At 43.2% G+C, this 26467-nt stretch overlaps 1 protein-coding gene across 3 annotated transcripts in view; it reads right to left on the bottom strand.

Annotated features, from left to right (window-relative positions):
- HSPBAP1 (HSPB1 associated protein 1) overlaps window positions 1-26467 on the bottom strand; it is a 55191-nt gene that overhangs the window by 4940 nt on the left and 23784 nt on the right. For 2 of the 3 annotated variants that reach the window (XM_006154584.3, XM_014590181.2), the window contains 4 exons: window positions 23684-23865; window positions 16291-16427; window positions 12186-12357; window positions 6342-6425 (listed from right to left, as the gene is read on the bottom strand). In XM_006154584.3, the coding sequence (XP_006154646.1) occupies window positions 6342-6425; window positions 12186-12357; window positions 16291-16427; window positions 23684-23865 (575 nt within the window). Of the gene's footprint in view, window positions 1-6341; window positions 6426-12185; window positions 12358-16290; window positions 16428-23683; window positions 23866-24227; window positions 24335-26467 lie in introns of all 3 variants that reach the window. The other variant, XM_014590182.2, reaches the window with a different exon arrangement.

Raw genomic sequence — 26467 nt, 5'->3', positions numbered from 1 at the left:
GACCCGCATGTGTATAGATACCTAGAATACGACTAAGATGACATTTCAAATTACCAGGGAAAGAACAGACTTTAAAATAAAGTACGTCCCTGACAATCTTATTACCATTTAGAAAAAGATAAAATTAGATCTCTACATTAAATTATGTACTAGTGAAACCCTCCAAAGGGATAAGAGATCTCGACGCGAACATGAAAGGTGCTGATTCCAAGATGAAGTCGTTCTTGTCAGGCCCGTACAAACCGGAGCCGACAGCTCATGAGAGGGGACGCTCAGGATCGTGTGGCTGAGATAAAAACTGTCTCAAGGACTTTATAAAAACTCCAAAGAAATTCCCGCATTCTCATGCTTCACACACTCCGCACTATGCACATATTTCTTTGGCAAGTTTACAGCTGGATGCAGCAATTCAGATAAGATGCTCTCAAAGGGTACTCTGTCCCTAAACAGCGTCTCCAGTCTCCACCAATGAGCTGACGCCAACTCCTGCCTTAAGCACCAGAGACCAAAGTCCTTTATCCCAACTACTTTATGTAAATTTCTTCTTTCTGCCAACAAAAGTTCCTCTTACTCTCTCTTTTCTGGATGTACCTGTGACATGCCATAGCTAAGCATCTGAATTACAATCCTTTTGCTTATTCCTGAATAAACTCATTATATCTGGAGAACGTTTCTTTTCTCCCCCCCTTTTTTTTTAAGAGAGAGAAATTTTTGCTATACGGTGTGTGCACTTTCTGGAGAGACAAGAGACAGAGAGAGAGAAAGCGAGAAACACCCCCCAGCAGGGATGGCCATGCCACAGTCCCATCTCCTCCATTCTCCTCTTGGGATCTTGGGCATGCATGCATACACGCCTGGCATGAGTTTTAAGCTGCTGGTACTGAGACTGAACCATGTCGACTACATGGGAGTCCAGTGACATAACTATTATGCCATCTGGTGGTCCCTGGAAAACATTCTTTATGTCTCTCTTTTCTAGCTTTGACACAAAAAATATGAAATGATCCAAATTTTAAAATAAAACATCAGGGGCTAGCAGGTGGCATGGTGGTTATGGCACTAGACTCCCACTTGGCTGACAACAGTTCACATCCCAGACCCAGTGGTTTGAAAATCACGCTGGGCACGTATGTGTGCACGTCCCAAATCCCAGAATGAGAATGGAGAAGTGAATGCAGCATGGTTAACCCTTCTGGGGGGTGATTTCTCACTTTTCCTCTCACTGTTCTCTGTTTTTCCAGTTAATGCATGCGCTCTAAGGCGAAACCTTAAAAAAAAACTTTTTAAAAAGAAAACATCAGTGAATTTTTTTATGACCTGGAAAAGGGAAAATTCTTTCTACTATGACTCAAAACCCCAAACCAATGAAATGTGACAATATATTCTATTGATGAGACTATGGAAGAAACAATCACTCTCATATGCTGCTGATGGAAATGCAAAACAGAACAGTCACAAAACCTCACATATTTAAAGATACATTTATCACCGCACAAGGCACCTGGCTCACTTTTCTTTTTCTTTTTTTTTAAAAGAAAGTTCTGCTATAGAGCTCGTGCGCTCACCAGAGAGACAGAAAGTGAGAAATCACCCCCTGGGGGGATGGCCACGCCACAATCCCTTCTCCATTCTCCTCTCAGGATCTTGGGCACACACGTACATGCATCCAGAGTGAGTTTTAAGCCACTAATTCCAGGACTTGAACTGCAGTCAACTACGTGGGAGCCCAGTGACTTAACCATTATGCCATCTACTGGTCCTGGCAAAGTCACCTTTAAGAATATCTCCTCGAGGCCAGCAGGTGGCATAGTAGCTAAGGTGCTGGACTTCCACGTGGTTGACTGCAATTCAAGTCCCAGACCTGGCAGTTCGAAACTCATGCTGGGGCCTGTGCATTCCCAAAATCCTGAGAGGAGAATGGAGAAGGGATTGTGGCGTGGCCATCCCCCCAGGGGGTGATTTCTCACTTTCTGTCTCTCTGGTGAGCACATGCACTCTATGCAAAAATCTCTCAAAACAAAAAAAAGAATGTCCCCAAAGACTTACTTCAACCAATACAAAGCAACATGCACACTTTTCCCACTGGCATTATCTGTGATTACAAAAGACTAGAAACAAACCAAACATCCACTCAGTTGCCAACTGAGAGTGGAACATACACATCACAGGTTATAACATAACTGGTGAAGAGAAAATGATCTCTCTGTCCTATTATGTAGTCAAATTGAGGACATTACTGTTAAATGACAAAAGCAAAGTACAGAGCACTATAAATAGTTTATCACTTTCTGCATAAGAAAGGAGAGGAAATAATATAGATACATAACCATATAAGTAAGTATAGAAAGATATTTATATACTTAGTCACATATGTCAATACACGTATTCATGTACTTAATTATGTATCTATAACACACAGACATATAGACACATACATACACACATATGCACACATATACACATACATACATACATATGTACACACATGCACACATACATATACACACATATAAATACATATATATGCACATTCATATATGTGTGTGTGTGTGTGTTTACAAGAAAGACAGACTATCATGATGAATGCTGCACTGGAAATACATACAGAAGCCCCTACAGAAGCTGGGTGGAAGAGAGTGCAGGGCAGGGATGAGAGAAGGCTTCTCTGAGAACAATTTCTATTATTATTATTTTTAATGGATGAGCAAGGATGATTTATTATGGACAAATGATAGAAAAGATGTTTTAACATTTGTAGGTCTAGTTCTTCAAGTCATACGTATGGAGAAACAGTTATTAAAAGTTTGCTTTATTTTTCTGCTGAATCAAGCACTAGCTACCAGTCACAGTTAGGGGTCTTTGTACGTTCTACACAATGGCACAGTCAGCTCTGCCTTATCAATAACCATGATAAACCATCAATAGTTCCAGTGGGATATCCACAGGTAGCTTGTTCAGGTGACTGGAAACACTCTTATTTATCTGCCTTAGCTTTTAGTTCTTGATTGTATCTTTGTAGGCTTATCTCCAAATGTGAAAGAGCTGAGAGGCTCCTGTAGCCCCCACAAAGAAATGAACAGCAAACAAATTCCAATTTTTTGGAATAATTACAAGTGAGTATCTTGACCAAATAAGCCCTGTGGCCATCAGGACAGTGGACTGAGCCGTGCTGAATTTTTCCGCAGGCCTCACCATGTCAGCCAGGGCAGCACACACCAAACCCCATTTCATAACTGGAGCCCAGAAAAAAACTGTTCTGGGGCCTGCTAAATTGTACAATGGCCTCAGCTTCTCAGGCAGTATTAGCTCCACTCTATCCATGATGGTAGGTGGCCTGCAGGCCGTGCCGGCAGCGGACATCTCGGCCTGGCAGACCAGAGGCAGCACCTCAGCCTCCATCCGATGCAGCCTACTGGGGCTTTGCCTGCCTGCAGCCAGCCACTAGGCCTGCTCCCAGCCTCAAGGAGGGGCCAGGCTCCATCTGTCCCACCCTGGTCTGCCCCAGTCCACCCAGCCCTGCCCTCCACTCCCGACGAGGGCCTTGGGAGCAGCAGGTGCCAGGCCGGCGTCACTGAGCCCGCCCAGCGCCCCTGAGAACACTTTCTAATAGCATTTTGACAGCCTTAAATGTTTTACATATTCAAAATGTTAAATTAGTTCAAAATTGAAAAGTGTAACTAAATGCAATGAAAACAAACCAAACTAGCTGAATATCAAGTTAGGAGCCTAACCACCAATAAGAATTCCTTCACCAAGACTTCTGAGCAAAGTGCTCGCTATCTCCTTAGTAGGATACAATCAAATGATAAAAAGAATTGTAAAAAAATCTTAAACTTTACTTGCAAGCTTATGGTTATATACAATATCAGTACTAGAATTCTAGAAGTATAAATTTAACATTTTAAAATATATTGGCTAAAGTAAATAAGTAAAAATGTTACTTATTTAGGACCCAGATTTTCAGTTTAACAGAAGAGATAAAAATATAGAAACAGGGACCAGCACATGGCATAACGGTTACGTGGCTAGACTCCTACATGGTTGACTGTGGTGTGAGTCCTATACCCGGCGGCTTGAAGCTCATGCCGGGCATGTGTGCCCAAAATCCTGAGAGGAGAATGTAGGAGAAGGGACTACAGCATGGCCATGCCCCCTGGAGGTGATTTTTCACGTTCTGTCTCTGTCTCCTCAGCCCTATAGCAAGAATCTCTCTCAAACACACACACACACAGAAACAAGTAATAAAAATCCCTATACTGCTGAATTTGAATCGGAAATATATCAATACTTCTCTGTCTATACCACACTCTAGCTCCATCATCACTCAAAGAGTCAAGAAACAATGACACCTCAGTGGCAATGAATAGCCTTAGAGCCAAACCCTAAGATTTCTACAATAAATACCATGCTTCTCTAAAAGGAATCGTGGTTACCTGGAGGAATGATTGGTTTCCAAGTATGGAAGGGAGAAAGTACAAGGGGATGCTGGGATATCTTCTTGTGCCAGAAAGCAAGGATACACTCAAAGACTAACGGGAATATATCAACAGGTCAGCTTGAAGGAGCTTCACTAAAGGCACAGGTAAGACCCAAATCTGAAATTCTTAGCAAGCCGGATGCTCAACAAGCCAACAGGAAGAAAGTTAATAGGGACAACTGTGAAGTATCAGGTTTAGACTTCAAGAATCAGCTTTACGATGGATGTGACAGCAGATCACATGGGAAAAACAAAACAGAAAAAGCACGTCTATTTCAGAGCTGAATATGAACGTAACGTGAGATAAGATGGCTTAGAAAGCTAATGCAGTGTTATAAGTGGCACTGAAGAAAGTTAGGATCTAAGTCACACGAAGCAGAAATCTTAGACTCTACCATATAGGGCCCCTGGAGCTCAGTTTTAGGTGCTATGTGTTACGAGGACATAACAGCTCTCTTCCTCCTCATAGCAATTTCTATTTTTTAACACTTCCCTGATGCTGGGCATTATATTAGATGCTTTTATGTGTGCTGCCCAATTTAAGCCTTGCAATACACGACCACCCTACTGAGGCAGGTTCCATGATAATCCCCATTTTACAAATGAGAAAACTGAGCTTGAAGAGATTAAGGAGTCTATTAAACAGTCAACAAAGGAACCTGTAACTTAAATCTTCCAAAGTCTATGACCAGAATGGTGAAAAGTTGGGGTGAGGGGTGGGTGTGATATATGCTCATAAGAATACATCACTGAAGAAGCTAGAAGTTTTGAGCTTTGAAGGAGGAAAGAATAAGGGGACACAAGGCAGATATCTTCCAATATTTCAAAAAGAAAAAACAAACTCTATAATTTTAGAGGTAAGAGGATTACAGGCAGGCAGACATTTCACAACAAGTGACTTCCCTGGGAGGAGGCGATGCACCTGTCAGGGCTGCTGTGGACGTGACTTTGGCACTGGCAGTGGGAATGGACTCCACAGACTACCTTGGCATCTGCTCCAACTCCAAGCAGAGTCCCTGAGAGTCTGCTGATCTCCCCTCATAGCTGTCACCCAAGCCCGTACAATACAGTTTCCTGTTACAGTATTCCTTAGGCTCTACCTAGTCCAAAGCCCTTCCCATTACCAAATGATAAGGAAAACCTGACTGAGGGAAGGATGCAGCTGCCAAAGAGAGCAGAGGGAAGCGATCGGGACTTGGTGTTGAGGAGAACAGAGATGTAATCAGGGTCTCTGGTTAAAGAGGGCACAGGTGCAATCCAAACCTCTGGTTAGAGAGAGCACAGATGGAACTAAGGCCTCCGGTTAAAGAGACACAGATTTGAGCATACCCGACAGCTATTGTCATTGTCAAATAGAGCAGGCAAACAGGATTAAGCTAGCATACTGAGGGGAAGACCCTCTGGCAGAAATGAAGTGATAAAAACCAAGCACTGAAAGACTCTGCTTTGAGAAAATGCAACAGCCATGACTGAGAATTCTGCAACTCATCAGGAAGACCCTGAATGACAAAGCAGGTATTTCCAGCTCAGATAGTGTGGGTGGGGACTGGCAATGTGGGACACAAACAGCAGACCCCGCCAGGCACAAAACAGTTCTAACAACACTGGCCAAGACAGAGGACCCAGAACACCAACGTCAGGGCCTGTGTGTGTCTGCGACTGTCAAGGAGAGGAACATCACTAAAATTCCTGTTTTAACGCAAACATCTATCAACAGAGATGAGAATATGTGAATCACAGCATGTCCCGACAAAGTATGCTGGAGTGTTGGTTAAAGAAAACTAATCGTCGCGCTTGGTGAGCAGGTTTGGCATTTTTAAAAACAGAAATTTCATTTATTTTAAAAAGAACAAAAAAAGAGTACCAGCTCAATCCATGAATTTATACTGACAGTGACAGGATCGATGGATTCCACATAATGCCACCAGTGCCTGGGAACAAACAGAACCTGAGAACCAAACAAAAAAATGGTTAGTATGAGGACAAGACATTCCATTTTTATGTCAGAATCAAGTTCTAATTGAGACTGCTAGGAGAAAAAAAAATACGAATGAATTCACAGTAATACTACCCAAAGAAAAGGACACAATTGACGAGGTCACAGGTTCTACAAAGGAATTGCCAACTTCTCTGCTTGCCTTGATCCTGGGCGTTTCCTGTCCACACCTAAATCTTAGTGCAGACTGAGCATCCCAAATCTGAAGACCTCGATATATTCCTAAAATCTGAAATCTGAAACATTTCTTCTCTTTTTCTTTTTTTTTTTTAAGTAGATGCTCCTCTCCTTGGAGATCAGAGAACTCTAGTCATTTTGAGACTCGATTCTGGAGTCAGTTTTTATTTAGTAATTCCTAGGACAGGAACTAGTGAGTCAGCCTGAAATAAACGACCACACATACCTGTGATCTCAGCCTACCTTCTCTGCATCTCTCTCTTCCTCTTTTAAAAAAAAAATTTATTTATTCATTTATTTTTAATTTGACCAGAGAGAGATACACACACAAAGAGAAACACAGACAGAGAGGAGCCAAGTGAGAAAGCAAGCCACCAGGTCTGGGACTTGAACCGTGGTTGGCCATGTGGGAGTGTCCAGCACCTTAACCACCACACCACCTGCTGGTCCCAGTTCTGAAACATTTCTGATGCCGAGTCCTAGTATTCTGGATAAAGGATATTCAACCTATATAGGATTCTGAGATTCTAGTTTTTCTTCCTTCACATCACATAATACTGTGTACATTCTGAGAAAGGGCACGGGTAGAAATATACAAGACACGGGTTCTGTCTTCTCATATTCCCAAATCTAGCCAATGAGAAGACCATGTGTAGAATGCGGTGTTATGTAAGTGGTGGAGGACAGCTGGTGCTTGAGAACATGGGAAGGGAGAGAAGCAGGCAAGAGCCAGGGCGGTAAGGGCACCCTGCATGGAGGAACTGTAATGCGAACCAGGGCTAGGAGAGAATTTAGAGTAAGAAAATAAGGACATCCTGGGAAAGAGAAGTGGCACAGGCAAAGGGGGTGAGACTGTCAGGGCACAGCAAGTAGGTCAGCCCTACTACTACAGAGGGAGTAATAAGGGAAAAGGTGGGACGGGGCCAGCAGGTGGCATAGTGGTTAAGGCATTGGAATTCCCACATGGCTGACCACGGTTCAAGTCCGAGATCTGATGGCTTCTTTTCTCACTTTCCTTCTCTCTGGCAAAACTCATGTGAAAATAAATAAATAAATAAATAAATAAATAAAATAATTCTTTTAAAAAAAAAGAGAGAGAGAGAGAGAGAGAAATTAAAACAATCCCATTTCCAAGAGTGTCAGAGGAGAAGGGAGTTTTGGCATGGCCATGCCCCTGGAAGGTGATTTCTCAGTTTCCTGCCATCTCTCTCTGACAAGCACACACACCATAAGGCAAAAATCTAAAAAAAAAAAAAGTAGAACCAGCAAATGGCATAATAGTTATGTCACTGGACTCCCATGTAGTTGATGGCAGTTCAAGTCCTGGACCTGGTGGCTTAAAACTCATTCTGGGTGCATGTGCATGTGTGCCCAAAATCTCAATAGGAGAATGGAAAAGGGATTACGATCCCCTAGGGGGTGATGTCTCGCTTTCTATCTCTCTGGCAAGTACATGGGCCCTATAGCAAAAATCCCTTTAAAAAAAAATACATATATAAAATGCAGTAGCACTTAGGAACAAAATCAAAAATGACAATGACAAAATGACAAGATCAAAAAATAAACTTGAAACATTCTAAATCCCATGAGTACCAGAATGGGTCAATTGATGAAACTGACTGAGGCAAAGAAATCAGGAAAAAAATTTTACAACCCAATATTTTTTCTTGAGAGGTTTTTGCTAGGAGATCAGAGAACTCTAGTCATTTTGAGACTCGATTCTGGAGTCAGTTTTTATTTAGTAATTCCTAGGACAGGAACTAGTGAGTCAGCCTGAAATAAACGACCACACATACCTGTGATCTCAGCCTACCTTCTCTGCATCTCTCTCTTCCTCTTTTAAAAAAAAAATTTATTTATTCATTTATTTTTAATTTGACCAGAGAGAGATACACACACAAAGAGAAACACAGACAGAGAGGAGCCAAGTGAGAAAGCAAGCCACCAGGTCTGGGACTTGAACCGTGGTTGGCCATGTGGGAGTGTCCAGCACCTTAACCACCACACCACCTGCTGGTCCCAGTTCTGAAACATTTCTGATGCCGAGTCCTAGTATTCTGGATAAAGGATATTCAACCTATATAGGATTCTGAGATTCTAGTTTTTCTTCCTTCACATCACATAATACTGTGTACATTCTGAGAAAGGGCACGGGTAGAAATATACAAGACACGGGTTCTGTCTTCTCATATTCCCAAATCTAGCCAATGAGAAGACCATGTGTAGAATGCGGTGTTATGTAAGTGGTGGAGGACAGCTGGTGCTTGAGAACATGGGAAGGGAGAGAAGCAGGCAAGAGCCAGGGCGGTAAGGGCACCCTGCATGGAGGAACTGTAATGCGAACCAGGGCTAGGAGAGAATTTAGAGTAAGAAAATAAGGACATCCTGGGAAAGAGAAGTGGCACAGGCAAAGGGGGTGAGACTGTCAGGGCACAGCAAGTAGGTCAGCCCTACTACTACAGAGGGAGTAATAAGGGAAAAGGTGGGACGGGGCCAGCAGGTGGCATAGTGGTTAAGGCATTGGAATTCCCACATGGCTGACCACGGTTCAAGTCCGAGATCTGATGGCTTCTTTTCTCACTTTCCTTCTCTCTGGCAAAACTCATGTGAAAATAAATAAATAAATAAATAAATAAATAAAATAATTCTTTTAAAAAAAAAGAGAGAGAGAGAGAGAGAAAAGGTGGGAGAATTAGGTAAGGGCCAGGAGGACCCTGAATTAGAATCAGGAATCTGGATTTTAATCTGTAGATAGTATTAGGAGTTGCTTAGAAATTTCTAAGCAGGGGGATGGTTAAAATAGTGACATTAAGGGCAGTCCTTAACACAGTGCTTAAAGGAAACACATCTCATATGTCCCACTGGTTCAAATCCTGGCCCTGAAAAACATCCCAGGTACATATGCGTGCATGCCCAAACTGGCAAGAGGGAGGAATAGAGGAAAAGGGATTGTGATGGGACCATGCTTCACTTGTTTTTAATTAATTCACTTATTTTAAAATCTCTCGCTCTCTCTGTCTGACAAGCATATGTAATTTCTGGAAAAAAACTTTTTTTTGAAGAGAGTCTGGTGGTCCTGCTGCTGTGGTGTAGGAGTAACACAAGTGCCCTGCAGGGCTGGCAGCCACATGGCCCACGGGGGTTCAGATCCCATGCTGGCCTGAACACTTGCCAGGCATGCACACAGGTACCCAGAATCCTGAGAACCTGGAGGTTTGAGAAAAGGAATCATGTAAGGACACTCTCTTGTGCTCGCTCTCCCTCCCCTTTCTCATGCAGACACAAGTGCACTCTATCATATTTTTACAAAAGAGAGTATGGGAAAGATGGGAGATTCTTGCAATGGTCTGATTATAACATGTTAAGATTGAAATAGGAAGGTCTAGGGGGGCCAGGAGGTGGTATAGAGGTTAAAACGCTGGACTCCCACATGGTTCAAGTCCTGGATCTGGAGGCTTGCTTTCTCACTCGCCCTCTCTCTTTCTGTATCCTTGGTGAGCACGTATGCCCTATAGCAAATTTAAAAATAATAATGAATACAAATTAAATGAATAATTCTTTAAAAAAAATAAAAAGAAAGAAAGAAATAGGAAGGCATGGTAAACAAAAGCAACAGGAAGAGTTAAGAGGGTCGGTATCCGGACTCACAGGAGATTTCCTGTGAAGGTTCAGTAGAGGACATGGAGGTGACCTGAAACTTTTGAGCTTCAGATTTAGGAAACCAGGGCACTTACTATGAACAAGGCAGGCTGGGAGATGGAAAGCGAGTTCCTTTCAGAACAAGGCACTAAAAAGGACCCCTGGATTTTGGAGTGAGGCGGTGGGAGAGTCAGTTTCTAGTAGAATAAGGAACAGACAGGATATAAGGACAACAACTGACAGGACAGACAAAACAACTCATTGAAATTTGGCTAGTAAAAACAGAAGAGGAACTGAATTAGAAACCACTTCAAACCCTCTACAAGGCTCTAAGAATAATAATAACAAAGGCAAATAAGTGAGGGGGAGGGTGTGAAGAAACTGGAACCCTCTTACACAACTGCTGGGAATGTAAAATGGATAGCCATTGTGGAAAACAGTTTGACGATTCCTCAGAAAGTTAAAAACAGAGTTACCGTATGACCCAGCAATCCCACTCCTAGGCATACTCGTGAGAACTGAAAACATGTTCATAGAAAAACCTGTATGTGAATGTTCATAGGAGCATGACTCTAACAGTCAAAAAGGTGGAAACAGTCCAAATGTCTGTCAACTAAGGGGATAAACAGAACGTGGTATACACATACCATGGAGTATTACTCAGCCGAAAGAAAGAAAGGCAGGGGTCCAGCAGGTGGCATAGTGGTTAAGGTGCTGGACTCCCATGTGGTTGACCACAGCCCGAGTCCCGGACTTGGGGGCTTGAAACTCACACCAGGTGTGTGTGCATGCCCAAAATCCTGAGAGGAGATTGCAGCGTGGCCATTCTCCCTGGAGGGTGATTTCTCGCTTTCTGTCTCTCTGTCTCTCCAGCAAGTACATGCATCCTATAGCAAAAAAATCTCTCAAAAAAAGAAAGAAATACAGTGCTGCTTACATTCTACTATAGGGGCGACCCTGGAAAACATTACACTGTGTGAAAGAAGCCAGACACAAAACGCGACATATTGTTCAACTGCACTTGTGTGAAGCATCCAGAACAGGCAAAAATATAGAGATAGCAAATACAATAGGTTAGTGGTTGTCAGAGCCAGGGAGAGAGTGGGGCCTGACTGCTAATGGACTGAGGCAACTTGCTCAAGTCCAGTCATTTGAGTCGGTAGCACCTGAGATGAGGAAGCAGGAAAAGAGCCAGGAAGAGGAAAGCAACGGGAAGAGACAGCCAGAGGAAGACAATGGAGGGAATAGTCTCCTTAAGAGACCAAGAAAACCTTGTAAGCTGTTAATAAAATAGCAGATAGCCTCTCTTTCTCTCCACCTGTCTCTCTCTCTCTCTCTCTCTTATTCATGGAAGAAATAAATGCCAATGCTGTAAAAGCAATAATCCCCATGGGTAGCAGCACTAAGTTCCATCTCTGGAAATGTTTTGGTGAGAGTCATTTTGCAAAAGCAACATCCATTCTTGCTTAAAAGCAAACCATTCTCAGTTCAATCTGCCTCTCTTGGCCTACTACCCGGATGGTCTAACCTGGGTTTGTGTGAGTTCAATTCTCTCACAGTTGAACAAACGCTGACTGTGAAAGAATGTTTCAGAGGTGCTCAAGGACCCATGCCTTGACACTTTCTCTTACCCCATCTGAAAATGGTTGAAAAAGACAACTTGTGTTGTCTTCCTCCCAAGTCTATTCTCCTCTTCACCAGCAGGAGGAGCTGTGTTCCCTCCTGCCATCTCCGTCCCCAGGGCTGTCAGGCCTCCAGCTGGGGAAGCTACCTTCCCATAGCAGAGCAGAGGGAAGGCCCTTCTCATTTGTGCTGAGGAGAAGTGGCATAAGGACCTGAGAGAGTTACAGCTGTGGTGTCTACTGACAGGTCACCCATGTTTTACAGCCCCGTTACCTGTCCTGGGTTCAGCGTAACCGTACGTCTCTGAGCTTTCCGGAACTGAGGAAAACGCTTTAAATCAGGATTGACAACATTAATTTTACTGAACACGCTAGATTCTTCATAAGGGATTCTAGTTGGGTAGAGGAAAGGAGTATCTTCGGGAGGAAAAAGATGCCATCTTTTCCTAGTTAAAAAAAAAAAAAAAAAAAAGACACAAGTTAGCACTAAACTTGAGACAAGCACAGGAGAGGGCAGCAGCTGTTCATTTTTACTCATTTAAGTTCAATCCCTAAAGGAAGACGGACGCGTCCCCCTAGCCTGTCTCACTCCTGGCATCCCCTCCGCTGACAACCTGGAAGGCAGTGCAGCAGCTACCAGGAGTCACCTGAGCCCTGCAGTGGGCCCCTTCCTTGCTGGGACAGGATCTAGTTTCTCATCTCAAATCAAAGTCTGGCTTCTCATACATACATCCTTTCTATCCCTGATTCTAGAGCTTCTCAGAATGACCCAACCTTTCAAATACCTGTTTACATCTCATCCAGAGCAAACACCCAGAGTTCACCCCCCAATTACTGAGAATTTCCAGACTTCTTCCTGCTTGAGTTATAAATGCCTTAAACATTTGTTAAGTTAACCTATTAAAGATGAGAAATGCACAAATAATGTCACAAAACTAAAAAGCAGTGTCTTCTCAAAAAGAGAAAAATGTAGAATGTCTCAGTCACTTAAAAATGTTTTGAAAGGGGCCAACCAGTGGTGTAGTGGTTAAGGCACTGGATCCCACATGGTCAACCACACGGTTCAAGTCCCAGATCAGGCTTGGAAAACATGTCAGGCACATGTGCACGCATACCCCAAATCCTGAAAGAATGAGAAGAACTGTGGCAAGGCCATCCTCCCGAAGGGTGTTTTCTCACTTTCCTCCTTTCTCTCTCCTCTCTATGGTGAGTGCATATGCCCTATAGCAAATAAAAAAATTGTTTAAAAAGGGAGAGAAAGAAAATGTTTTGAAAAAATGGTAGTATTAAAAGAAATCTTAACTCACAGAACACTAGACATACCTATACTTTATGCGAGTAGAGGGAGGACATGTGGGGCAAAAGGTAAGTGAAAGGAGAAAGAGACAAAGACAAAGCTACACAGGTGGGGAAGTGAAGAGAAAAGAGGAAAACAAAACAAAACAGAACATGGTTCTGGGGGAGGGAGCCCTCAGACCCTCCAGTGTTTCTGTGCAGTGACGCTGGGGTTCTCCAGTCCTTTCAGAACCGGGAAGTGGTGGCTGCTCCTTTCAGACTAAAAAGTACATATGAAAGTCTTATTTTGCTTTGGTAATCTGAAGGCTTTACTTACAGGAATAATGAAATGCTTTACTTTTCTGAAATTGGAACTGGAAGTCTCTCAATACACAGCCATCAGCTTAAAACGGTTGAAGTTCTACAGCTGTCTGCTTCATTGTAAAGCCTTGGGGTGATGGAGCTGCTCCACCCCTGTGACCAGTCTGGTGGCAGTTTTCAGAATTTAGTGTGTTAGGGGGGCCAGTAGTTAGCGTAATGGCTATGTCGCTGGACTCCTATGTAGTCGACCGCGGTTCACATCCTGGACCCGGTGGCTTAAAACTCACGCTGGGCGTGTGTGCGTGTGTGCCCAAGATCCCGAGAGGAGAATGGAGGAGAAGGGATTGCAGCGTGGCCATCCCCTCTGGGGGGTGATTTCTAGCTTTCTGTCTCTCTGTTTCTGTCTGGCTGGCTGGCAAGCGCACGCATCCTATAGCAGAATTTAGTGTGTTAGGATGTCAGAGCTGGAAGAGCTCTGAAGGGATCATCATTCTAACTTCATCCTCAAAGTAGTGGCAGAGGGACTCAGGGCTTGCCTAGGGTCACTCATTGGGCCAGTGGCTGGTGGCAGACCCAGAACTAGCTCACACATCTCCGGGCTTCTTCAGGTCCTCCTCCTCCCCGCTGTGCCTTGCAGCATTTGCTCAACGGCCACAGTGGTGACCAGTCTGCTTCCTGGGCTTGAAATGTAATTGTGTGGACCTCTGTCCGAAAAGGTAGTCAACGACCATGTCATCCCCTGCTCGAAATACCTCTCCTGGGTCTACACGTTGGAAGAACAGAAAATAAGTCCCTCAGGCTCTCCTGCTTTCCCAGCCTAACCCCAGCTTCCCCTGGATGCCTCACACAGTCCCCTACGCCCCAAGTTTTCCCAGGGTCCCTCTGCCCCTCCATCCGTGTTTTCCAAACACTTATCCATCCTTCAAAAAGCCACCAAAAATGGCAGTTCTTCTGTGAAACCTTTCTGATTTTTCCCAACAGGAACACATCTTTCTCTTCTGCAGCTCTGTGAAAGCTTCCCTAGAGCACGCCTGTTGAGTCCTGTGTCACAGCAGCCTGTGGGGTGGCCTGCACTCCAGCGCTCTCTCAGAGTTGTGAGTGTCTGAGTCACGCTGCACCGACTGCAACACGAGGTCCCTGCACAGAGGCCACCCAGAGATTTTATTACTCCAGGCCTATCCAAGGTCAGAAAATATGCTCTATGACAAAGTTAAAATACAGCTCTATTAACTTTATAGGAAAGAACCCAGGTATTTTTTTGTAAAGTTTTTCCAACTTGAATTTCTGGGCTTCTTTTCTAATTCAGAACATGTGGGAAGTGACTACTTACAACGATGCCCCTCCTAACCAAGGTCAAGGTTTCCGACTATTGACTGTCCAGGGCACGAACCCTGCACATCTGACTCACTCTGGCACCCACCGCTGTAGCAATGTACTGAGACATTCTGGGCCCTTTCATGAAGACTGATAACTCACACTGGACTGCCTTCCAGCATTCCCTAGTTCTGAGTCCATCACATCTGAAATGGTTCACATGTGTAGGCTTCTAAGAACCTGCACACAGCCAATTCTGGTCTTCCCTCTGTGGCCCTGTAAATGTCCCAGAGGGCCCAGAGAGAAGACTGGGGCATCATTCATTAGGAGAAAATAAGGCTGCACACAAAACATCTTAGAGTATCCACCAAGTGGCACAAATAAATACTTAAACTCCCATGTAACTCCAGGTACTGACAGAACCAGGTACTATAAATTTGGCCTTAGTCCTTATTCTGTTAGGGTCCAAAAGTAGGTGGAGATGAAAATTATCCTAAGTTAATAATAGTTTATGTCTATAGGTAGGCACAAACCAAAATTTAAAATGGAAAGGAGCCAAAAATACCAACTAGCTCAGTATTTTTCAAACCAGCCTCCCTGGCATTCCTTCAGGGCCTTGAGGATAATCATGAAGCTACTTCCTTTCTTTTATTTGACCAGAAAGAGACACACAGAGAGAGAGAGAGAGAGAGAGAAAGAGAGAGAAAGCAAGCCACCAGGTCTAGGACTCGAACTATGGTCAGCCATGCAGGAGTATCCAGCGCCTTAACCACCATACCACCTGCTGGCCCCAAAGCTTCTTCCTTTCAACAAATTGCTCTGTTCTTATTTATACAGATTTAAAGAAATGGCGTTCCTGTTTTGTTTTTGTTTTTGTTTTTGTTTTTAAGACATTCTTTTGCTGTGGGTTGCACGCTCTCACTGGAAAGACAAAGACAGAAAGTGATAAATCACCCCCTTGCGGGGGACGGCTACACTGCAATCCCTTCTCCATTCTCCTCTCAGGATCTTGGGCATACACACACATGTGCCCAGCTTGAGTTTTAAGTTGCCGGGTCCAGGACTCAAACTGCAGTCGACTATGTAGGAGTCCAGTGACATAACCATTATGCCATCTGCTGGTCCCATGGCATTCCCATTTTTAAATAAAAGTTTGAAAACCACTAATGTACACTCTTACACAAGAAAGAAACAAATAAAAAAACTAAGCAAATATCTTAGTTGAACTGGGAATGGAATCCCAGAGTTCTAGGATAAGCCTTTTGAAGACGATCCTGACCATGGTGGACATACTATTTCAACTGGTCCCCTCACTTTACAAAGGAGGCAACACCCAGACGTTAAGAGACCTGCCCTGGTCATGAGGCAGGCTGACAGGATGGGTCTGGGAGAAAGCCTGGGAGTCCTGCCGCCTACGCAGTGCTCATTCCTCTTCCTGTTCTCCCCCACCCCACATGCCTGCACATTACCTTCCTTGCACCTGGAGCACTAAATTGCAACCATAGGAATCCAGATGGCAGGGCGTATGGGCTCCCAGAGAGCCAATCCACAACGTACTTTCTTGTCCATTTCTTCCAGGAAACCCGAAGTCGGACCACATCACATCCTGTTTTGGAATAAAGTTACAGTTCCTCGAGAACCTACCACTCCTCCGTGTGGCAGTATTGCACATTTTCACCTGCACATCTGCTTTCAGCACTTGGGATAACCTCTTACAGAAAATCCTACAGATGGAGGGGGCTAGGTTTCTAAGGCAGTTCAAGAAATCTTTTAAATCTATACCATATATGAATAATCTCACTAGTAATAGTCCTTCGACAAATTATTTGATGACTACTTACAACTTGCCAGGCACAGGTCTAGAAACTTATGATGCATCAATGAACAAAGTGGCCAACGTGCCTTATGTCAGCAGATGACACGTTTAGGGGTGGGAGACAGACAACGAATAATACGCAGGATTATGCAGCTGTCTAAAGGAAAATGGCATCTGGCAGTGGGGACGGCCAGTACGACAGCAACAGCACTATTTCGGATATCTCTGAAGCTCAACGAGGAAGTCAGAAAGCCACTTTCCCCTTAAGCAGTGCAGGTATTTATGGACATACGCATCTTATTAGCTTTTTATACTGCGGTAACCACATAAAAGAAGGCTTCTCCTAGGTTAGTGAAATTATTTAAATCTGTTAATGCCAGAGCCTGAGCTCAGACCTACTAAATCAGAGCCTCCAGGTGGAGATGCCACAGTATCTTTTGAAATATGCATCCCTATGATGCCTTTTGCTATCCTCTCCAAAATCACCAACTCCTAAAGTGCAGTGAGTTTGAGAACAGAGGCAGCTCAGTGCTCTGGACCTGAACTCTCCTTAGGCCTGGTTCTGGGAACAGATCCTGCCTGAGTGAACCACTGGGAAAAGCCTATACTTAGAGGTCAGCAGTGCAACGTACAGCCAGAAAAATGGGGTAAGACATGCACCCAAATCCATGGGTTTAAAAACATTTATGGGCTGGTCCCATAGCCTGATGGTTAAGTGAGCCAGACCCCATATGGCTAACTGGTTCAAATCCTATATAGTTCAGATCCTTGCTCCAGAGGATTGAAAAACATGGCAGGTGCATGTGTGTGAGTGCCCCAAATCCCAAAGGGATGCAGAATGGGGGAGAAGGGATTGTGGCATTGCTGTGCCCCATTTCAGGGTGCTTTCTCCTTCTCTCCCGTCTATCATTGGCAAGCTTGCATGCCCTCCGGCAATTTAAAAGAAGAAAAGCATAAGCTAAGAAAGGAAAAGAACATACCAGGAACCAGACACAAGGTGTTGGTTTACTTTTCTTTGAATCACAAATTTTTCCTATGAGTTTTTAAAACAAAACCAAAAAAAGCACTTTCGTATGGAGAATATGGTCCTAAATGCTGACACTTTCTTTATCAGTAGTTACAATTTAAGTTTTCTATTTTTAGAAGGAAACCATTAATAGCTGCATAGAAAGAGGATTTTAAAGAGACATTTAACAGATGGTTTTAAGGAAGACTAGACAAAGCATTTTCATTTTTGTTTTGAGTGATGATAACAGCTGAATATATGCATATAGTGAATGCCTTTTAGAGAAGGGAGTTTCTGCAGGGTGGGCACCATTGTGGGTGAATATGGCTCATGCACAGCAGTTAAAGGAGACTGCAAAATTGTGTGCCCTCTGAACAGAGCCCATAAGCTCCATGCAGGGAGCTTAACTCTATATTCTTTTTTGGGAGAGGTTTTTGCTATAGGCTTTTTTTTTTTTTTAAGGATTTTTTTGCCACAAGGCATGTGTATACTCGCCAGAGAGAAAGAGAGAGGGAAAGTGAAAAATCACCCCCTAAGGGGGATAGCCATGCCACAATCCCTTCTCCTCCAGTCTCCTTTCAAGATTTTGGACACTCATGCACATGTGCTTGGTGATTTTGAAGTCGCTGGGTCCAGGACTTGAACCGTGGTCAGCCATATGGGAGTCCAACACCCTAACCACTACACCACATGCTGGCCTCCACTAATGCATTTTAACGATTTTAAAAAGAAGATAAATATATCACCAATGATGGCCATTTCAGAATGGCAAAGGTACTGGGTTGCTACAAGAACCACAGCTTTTCCAGAGTGAGCCATGTTCCTCCCTGCCTTTCCTGCCACTCCTCTACCTGGCTCTCCCCTCCACCCCTCCATGTTTCATATTTCTCTTTCAAGACCCAATTTAAATGTCACTTCCTACTTCCCTTCTTGCAAAATTGGCCATCCTCTCTGCTGGGTTCCCGAAGCTCTCTGAACGTTCCTTGCTTCTGACCCATTTTCCTCTCAGCAGCAAGAGGGAGCTTCTTAAAATCAGTCACACCATTCCCTTGCTTCACCCTAAGAATTAAACACAAACCCCCTCTGACCTGGGCCTGCACGGTGTGCCCTGTCACTTCTCTGCCATCTCTAATGTGCTCCAGCTCACTGACCAGGCTCCACTCAGATTGGCCTTTCTTTTTTTCCAGAAAGGCAAGTTTTTCCCTTCTTTTTTTAAAAAAATATTTATTTATAATTGTATTTATTCATTCATTTTTAAAAATTTAACCAGAGAGACACAGAGAAAGAGAGAGAGAAAGTGAGAAAGCAAGCCACCAGGTCCAGGACTTGAACCGTGGTCAGCCATGTGGGAGTGTCCAGTGCCTCAACCACCATGCCACCTGCTGGTCCCAGCAAGTTTTTCCCTTCTCAAGGCCTCTGCACGTGACATTCACCATGCTTAGAAAGCTCGTGTCTTGGCCTACACCTCACATGGCTAGCTTCTCATTCTTTAGCTATCAGCTTAATTACTACCTTTCTCAGAGAAGACTCCTAAATTCACTCCTTGGGACCAGCAGATGATGTAATGGTTACGTCACTGGACCCCCACATAGTTGACAGCAGTTCAAGTCCCAGACCCAGTGGCTTAAAACAAGTGCCGAATGCATGTGCTTGCATGCCCAAGATGCTGAGAAGAGAATGGAGAAGGGATTGCAGCATGAACATACCCTCCTGGTGGGTGATTTTTCACTTTCTGTCTCTCTGGCAAGCACATGCACCCTATTGCAAAAATCTCTCTTAAAAAAAAAAACAAAAACAAAGATAAGTTCTTCTCCTGTTACTTTTTACTTTGTTCCATTTTTGTTTAGCTCTTAACACTGACAACAACTGTCCATTACTCGTTTGATTCTCTGTCTTCTCCACTAACATATAAGCTCCCTAAAGAGATCGAAGGGCTATGGCAACTCTCCAGCTCTAACACAGGGTCTCAAAATCAGGCGCGCAATCGATGACTGTAGAATGAATGGGAACTACTCGCGCTATTCAGTTACTTTCTGTCTTTTGAACACTTAATAGTCAGTAGAGGGATTAAGTAGGCCAGTAGAGCCCACAGCACACAGCAGAGCTCGAATCTACAACAGTTTCTGCACTAATCTACCCCAGTATTGGCACTTCATGTCCTTATGGCCTGGAGCACTTACTACTCTATTCTGCGTCTGGAATTTTTTTCTTAGGTGACTATAGCTCTTATGGGTATGGTCCTAGGGCTTCTTTGTCATCCGAAGTCATTTCCAAACTTTAAACAATTCTCCTAACACACAGTGACTGACAACAGGGCAGGCCTCGCATACAGCTTAGCGAGACCCCTTGGAGTCAGCAACATCAGAAGAAGAGCATCCCAGACCACCGGGTGCATCAAGGCGAGCCCTGGTTTCTGGACTGGATCTTGTATCCATTCAAAATGCTGACATATTGGGTTTGGGAGATCAGCTTAATTGAATTCCTGAATTTGACTATTTCATTATATTTTTTAGTGTAGTCACTGAGCACTTATACTATAAATAACTATCTGTTATTTTATTAAGAACTACTTTCTTTAGGGCTAGCTCTGTGATCTGGTGGTCAAGGCAACCAGATCCCACATGGCCAACCACGAGGTTCGGGTCCCGAACCTGGTGGCTTGAGAAACATGTTAGATATGTGCACATGCATGTCCAAAACCCTAAAAAGGAGGAAGAAATGGAGAAGAATCGATTGTGTTATGATAAATCCCCATGGGAAGTACTTTCTCCTCTTCTTCTCTATTTCTCTCCGGTGAATACAAATACCCTATAGCAAAAATAAATAAACAACTTACTTCTTTTAAATTCTCCTTTATGTTACAGATAAGATACTTATACCTAGTTTTAAAAATGATGTATATAGGGGCCAGTAGGTGGCATGGTGGTTAAAGGCACTGGACTCCCACATGGCCAACCATGGTTCAAGTCTCGGACCTGGTGGCTTCCTTCCTCACTTTCCCTATCTCTGTCTCTCTCTGATCAAATTGGAAAATAATAATGATAAATAAAGTTTAAAAAATTACGTATGCAAGTAATTATATTATCTACAAATTGTATTTCAGGATCATAAAAGAAACCCAGGCCCTGAGTGAGCTGAGAATCACTGCTACACCACACCTACCCGAATGAGCACATCCAACTGGTAACGTGACACGCTCATGAGGGATGACTCAAAAGCTGTAAGACACACATGCCTCTACTGAGAACTTCACAATGTAGCAACTATCAAAATAATAATTTTGGGTCACCTTTAAGGCTACAAATTTTCTAATCGTATTAGTATACTTATCAGTATATATCAACATTATATGAATTTAATTTGTTGGAAAAAAGGTAACAGAAACTTCAAGAAGAGGCTGTAAGTAAAAACTTATAAAAGTAGAAGCCTGAAGAGTGCCAAGCATTTTTTATGAAGCTCTACAAATGCTACACTCGATTAACAAAAAGTCACAGACAGTTTCACAAGGGTGAAGCTCTACAAATGCTACACTTGATTAACAAAAAGTCACAGACAGTTTCACAAGAGTGGAACTCAGGACTTAAGTTTTGTGTGGGATTAAATTCACAATTATTGGGACCAGCAGTTAGTGTAAAGGCTGTGTCGCTGGACTCCCACGTAGTCAACTGCGGTTGGAATCCCAGACCTGGTGGCTTAAACTCACGCCAGGCGCGTGTGCATGCGTGCCCAAGATCCTGAGAGGAAAATGGAGAAGGGATTGTGGCGTGGCCATCCCCTCGGGGAGGGGGGGTGATTTCTCGCTGTCTCTCTGTCTCTCTCTGTCTGTCTGGCAAGCGCACACACCCTATAGCAAAAACCTCTCCAGAAAAAATAAATAAAAATTCACAATTATCTGAAAAGACTGTAAGAATGTGCTTTCCTTTTTCAGCTGCAAGTGTGTGTGAGGCAAGATTTTCTTCATATATTTCAAACAAACCAACACATTGCAAGAGCCTGAAGGGAAGAATCAGACACAAGAATCTCGTTTTTCATAGCCAGACATGAAAGAGACATGCAAAAATGTAAAACAATTCACTCTTCTAATAGCATTAAACAATTTTAAAAATAGCTATTTTCTAAAATATATGTTATTTATGTTAACATATAGAGGGTTTGTTATACTATTTTTAATCAATTAATAAATATTTTAAAATGTATCAGTTTTATGTATGCAGGTAATTATATTATTTTCCCCACCATTTTATAAGATGTTAAAAAGCTTGAACAGTAAGTAAGAAGATGGAGCCGGCAGGTGGCGTGGTGATTAAGGAAATGGACTCCCACATAGCTGACAATGGTTTGAGTCCTGGACCTGGTAGCTTGCTTTCTCACTTTCTTTCTCTCCTCCAACTCTCTCTCTGGTGAACATGTGCGCTCTGGAGCCAAATTTTATAAAATAAAATGATAAATAAAATTAAATAAATAAATAAATAAAATATTAAAAAGATGACTTGGTGACAGGATTTCAGTGGTAAAAGTGAAGTGACAATTTAAGTACCTGTGATATAAGAAACCCTGGCTCCCAGAAAACTTTGAGATGGAAGATGACATAATCTTAACAGACTGGTTGTTCATAGCAGAATTAACTGCCATAACGTAAGCTGACACAAAATTCCTGCAATTCAACACATCAGCTTTTATAAGAGCTCAGTTAGAATGTGAGCATAGTACCGGAGGTCGCCTTTTATAGCCACACTTAACGGACAGGTCCCATGTCTGCCCAGTGTTGCCATACCTGGGATGGACAGGACACCTGACAGGGTAGTCATATTATAAATATTAGCATTTGCATTGTGCTTGAAGTGAAAAAGGAAAGTAGGGCCACCAGATGGCATGAAGGTTAGGGGGGATGGATTCCACATGGCCAGCTCTGCGGTTCTAGTCCCAGACCTGACAGCTTGTAAAGCACACCAGACACGTGTGCGTGCATGTCTAAAATCCCAGAGGAAAACGGAGGGGGACTGTGGTGTGGACATCCCTCTTGAAGAGTGATTTCTCACTTTCTATCTCTTTCTCTATCTCTCTCCAGCAAGTATACATGCCCTATAACAAAACGATACCCCCCCCAATTAAAAAAAAATGAATAAAGAAAAGTAAAGCCTGAATAGAAAACTACTCCAAAAAAACTGCCTATGTGAGTGGGAGGAAGTCCAAGAGGGGATGATGAAGACAGGCAGGAAGAGAGGAGCAAGGGGTGGGCAGCCTGACTGACAGCAAAGCACTTCCCTCCACAAAGGGTTAGGGGCAGGCTGAAGGACTCTGGATCTCTGGCTAGGGGCAACACAGAGTCATCCAAGCAGTTGGGACTACACATCCCATGCCTAAGACAAACTCAGAAACCACAGCAGGGAGTTTGTAAAATTATCCTACTAAATCAACTGGCAGTTTGAGGTAGAAAACACTGCAGAGAAAAGAGGATATACGGTAGCCTGCAATCTGTTGTCAGTTATGTCAACACAGGGCAGAGAACTTCCATATTCTCACTTCTGCAAGTCACTCCCATGTTTCTGCAGGGCTTCTGCTATCAAACACCAGGAGCCCAGGGCTCTCTGCCTCAGGCCACAAACCACCAGAGAAAGAGAGGCACTAAACGCCAGGCCTAGCAGGAGCCTGGTCACGGCCCAAGGATCGCTCCTTCTTAGAATCAGCTTTGTATCTCTGCCTGGCTCACTGGCAGAACAAGAGGCAGGTCGGGAGGAAATGAGGTTGTGTACACAGTCTGAGCTTTTGATACACTCCAGACTGGCGCAGGCACTGCTGAAAAGCACAGGAGGGGGTTGGAGGAAGTTTGGTGGGTAGGAAAACAGAGAAAGCTGCTCGTCTGTGTGAGCCAAACATCACCCCTCCCCTGAACAATCTTTTGGCTTGAATGGTTGAAATACTCAAGACTCACAGTGACTACTTTTGAGAGAAAAAGTTAGTGAAGGAAGAAGGTACCAGGGAGATTCTAATTTGTGATCTTGGAGCAAATTCTAAGATGAAAAGGAATGTATTGACTTACCTGGAAAACATTCGTATTATCTTCAAATAGACTGATAAAATATTTATAGTCCGCATAGGCCCAGAATTTGGAATGATCATAATCACTAAATGGTCCAGAAATACTAGACTGGTCACTGTTCCAGGCCAGAAACTCTTCAAGTGTAGCTTCGACATAACTGCATGTCGTTTCAAACTGAGGAACTGCAGAGGAAGAGAATGTGACCTAAATGTATCATAAACACAGTTTTCTAATACTGTCTACTTTTTAAAAACAGAGATAATTTCAACCAAAAAAACCCTGAATTATTACTTAATGTCAATTAAGGATTAATTTTGTTCTTGTTATAGAATTAGAATCACTTACAACTCTCATAATGCTCATGATTAGATGTGAAGGTAAAAAACAATTTCTACCTTAAGATTAAAGGTTATCTTTCTCATAGCCTGATTTAATAATGATCAATAATAATCAGATTATCAATTATTTCAGGGCTCTAGGAGGTCAAAGCTATTTATAATTTTGATAATACTGAGGCATTATTTGCCTTTTTTACTCTCATTACCTCGCAAGTCTACCACGGGGTTTCCCAAAGGCCACATGACATGTGCTGACGTCACTGCTCTGATGGCTGGTGGGATACATGCTTGTGTTCTTACGTTTAAAATGTCTCTGGAGGCAGCAGATGGCATAGTGGTTATATCACTGGACTCCTACACAGCCGACCATGATTCGAGTCCTGGACCCAGTAGCCTGAAAATCATGCTAGGCACATGTGTGTGTATGCCCAAGATCCCAGGAAGGGAATGGAGGAGAAGGGATTGCTACGAGGCCATCCCCCTGGAGGGTGATTTCTCACTTTCCTTATCACTGTCTGTCTCTCTCCAGCAAGCACATGCACCCTAAGGCAAAAACCTCTTTAAAAAAAAAAAGCCTCTGTGTTAGATTTGAATAGAGTATCACTGATGTAAGCTACATCGCAAAAGCACATTGGGGTACTCAGTGTTAAGTGTGAAGGAATCCTGAGGTCAGCAAGTCTGAGAACCACTGCTTTAGATGAGAGGGAAGGAAAAAAAGCAACAAAAGAAACTAGCTTTTGAAAATTTGCTGACGTTATATTGTACATTCATCATAAGCAGCTCCTTAGAAACATTAATTGGCAATGACAGTTTAAAGTCTGTTCATTTATTAACTCGTTTATTTCAGATTTATTTAGTAAGTACATGATCTGTAATAAGCACCGTACTCAGGCTTATGGGGATAATATAGATAAAATAGATAATACCCTTTGAGTTTAAAATTTATTTATACATGGGGCCGGCAGGTGGCATGGTGGCTCAGGGCACTGAACTCCCACATGGTCGACCACAGTTCAAGTCCTGGATCTGGTGGCTTGTTTCCTCACTTTCTCTCTCTCTGAAAATTAAATCAATCAGTAAAGTCAAATAAAATAATTATTTTAAAAATATATTTAGACAAAGATAAAGTCTTAGCTAGAATAATAGAGAACTTGTGCCATACAATTAAATACGTAATTGTGTGCCATACGAAGGCACATGAGGAAAATGGGAAGGCCACCAGAGGACTGATCAGGAAAGCTTGGAGAGAAGGAATGTTATCTGTCCACAGTGGCTTGTTATTATGGATATGACTCCAAAGAATCAAGACTGGGGTCTTGCCAGGGATCAAGACCTGGCTCCAGAGGCTTAAAAAACAAATTGGGGCAGGACTGGCAGATGGTGTCATGGTTACGTCGCTGGACTCCCACGTTGTCAACCACAGCTCAAGTCCTGGACCTGGTGGCTTAAAACTCATGCAGTGGGGGTGGGGGAGGTGTGCAGGTGGCATGGTGGTTAAGGGCACTGGACTCTCACATGGCTGACTGCAGTTCACATCCCGGACCCAGCAGCTTGCTTTCTCACTTTCATTCTCTCTCTCTATCTCAGTACCTTTCTGGTCAAATTAAAATAAATAAAATACATACATACATACATAAAGCTAAATAAAATAATTCTTAATTTAAAATAAACAACAAAAAAAAACCCTCATGCCAGGCATGTGTGCGTGCATGCCCAAGATCCTGAGAGAGAATGGAAGAGGAGGGACTATAGCGTTGTCATGCCTTCGCGGGGGGAGGGGAGTGATTTCTCACTAGCTGTCTCTCCAGCGAGTGCACAAGCCCAGTAGCAAAACCCTCTCTTAAAAAACAAAACACCAACTGGGCATGTGTGCACACATGTGCATTCCCAGGATCCTAAAGGATGGAGGACTGGAATAAGAGGGTTACACTGTCCCCAGGCCCCATGGGGTAGTGCTTTCTCTCTCTCTCTCTTTCATGCATGCACAAAAAGACTGAGGTCTTGGACTGAAACAAGAGAGAATTACTCTTATACAACAGGATGAAACTAGCAGATTATTTTAAATTAACGTAAGGAAGTCAATACTGAGGAAAGTTTATGTCCTTTTTGGAAAAGCTTGAAATCCTTTCCAGAGAGGATGTGGCTCAGCTGATACAACACCCACACAGAGCAGACGCCCAGTCAGTGCCAGACACGGTGTTAGAACTTCTGTCACTAGGAGGTCGCTGGGAAAGGTTGACTGAATTAGCAGTAACAGGAAAACGGTATTCAACCTCTTAACAGCTCTTATCCTTTTTCTCCTTTTCTGCTTAAACTAAACTGCTTAGGATTATCGAATGATTTTTCCCCTCCCATCTTTTCCCTAAAATCCCAGAATGTCAGGAAACATGTCAAAAAATCATCCTAATTCATCCACTTCATCAACTTGTCACCTGACTTTGAGAAG

This window comes from Tupaia chinensis, unplaced genomic scaffold (assembly GCF_000334495.1).
Source record: "Tupaia chinensis unplaced genomic scaffold, TupChi_1.0 Scaffold000415_1, whole genome shotgun sequence".
In the NCBI taxonomy this organism is placed as follows: Eukaryota; Metazoa; Chordata; class Mammalia; order Scandentia; family Tupaiidae; genus Tupaia; species Tupaia belangeri.
This window is presented reverse-complemented; position numbering and strand designations above follow the sequence as displayed.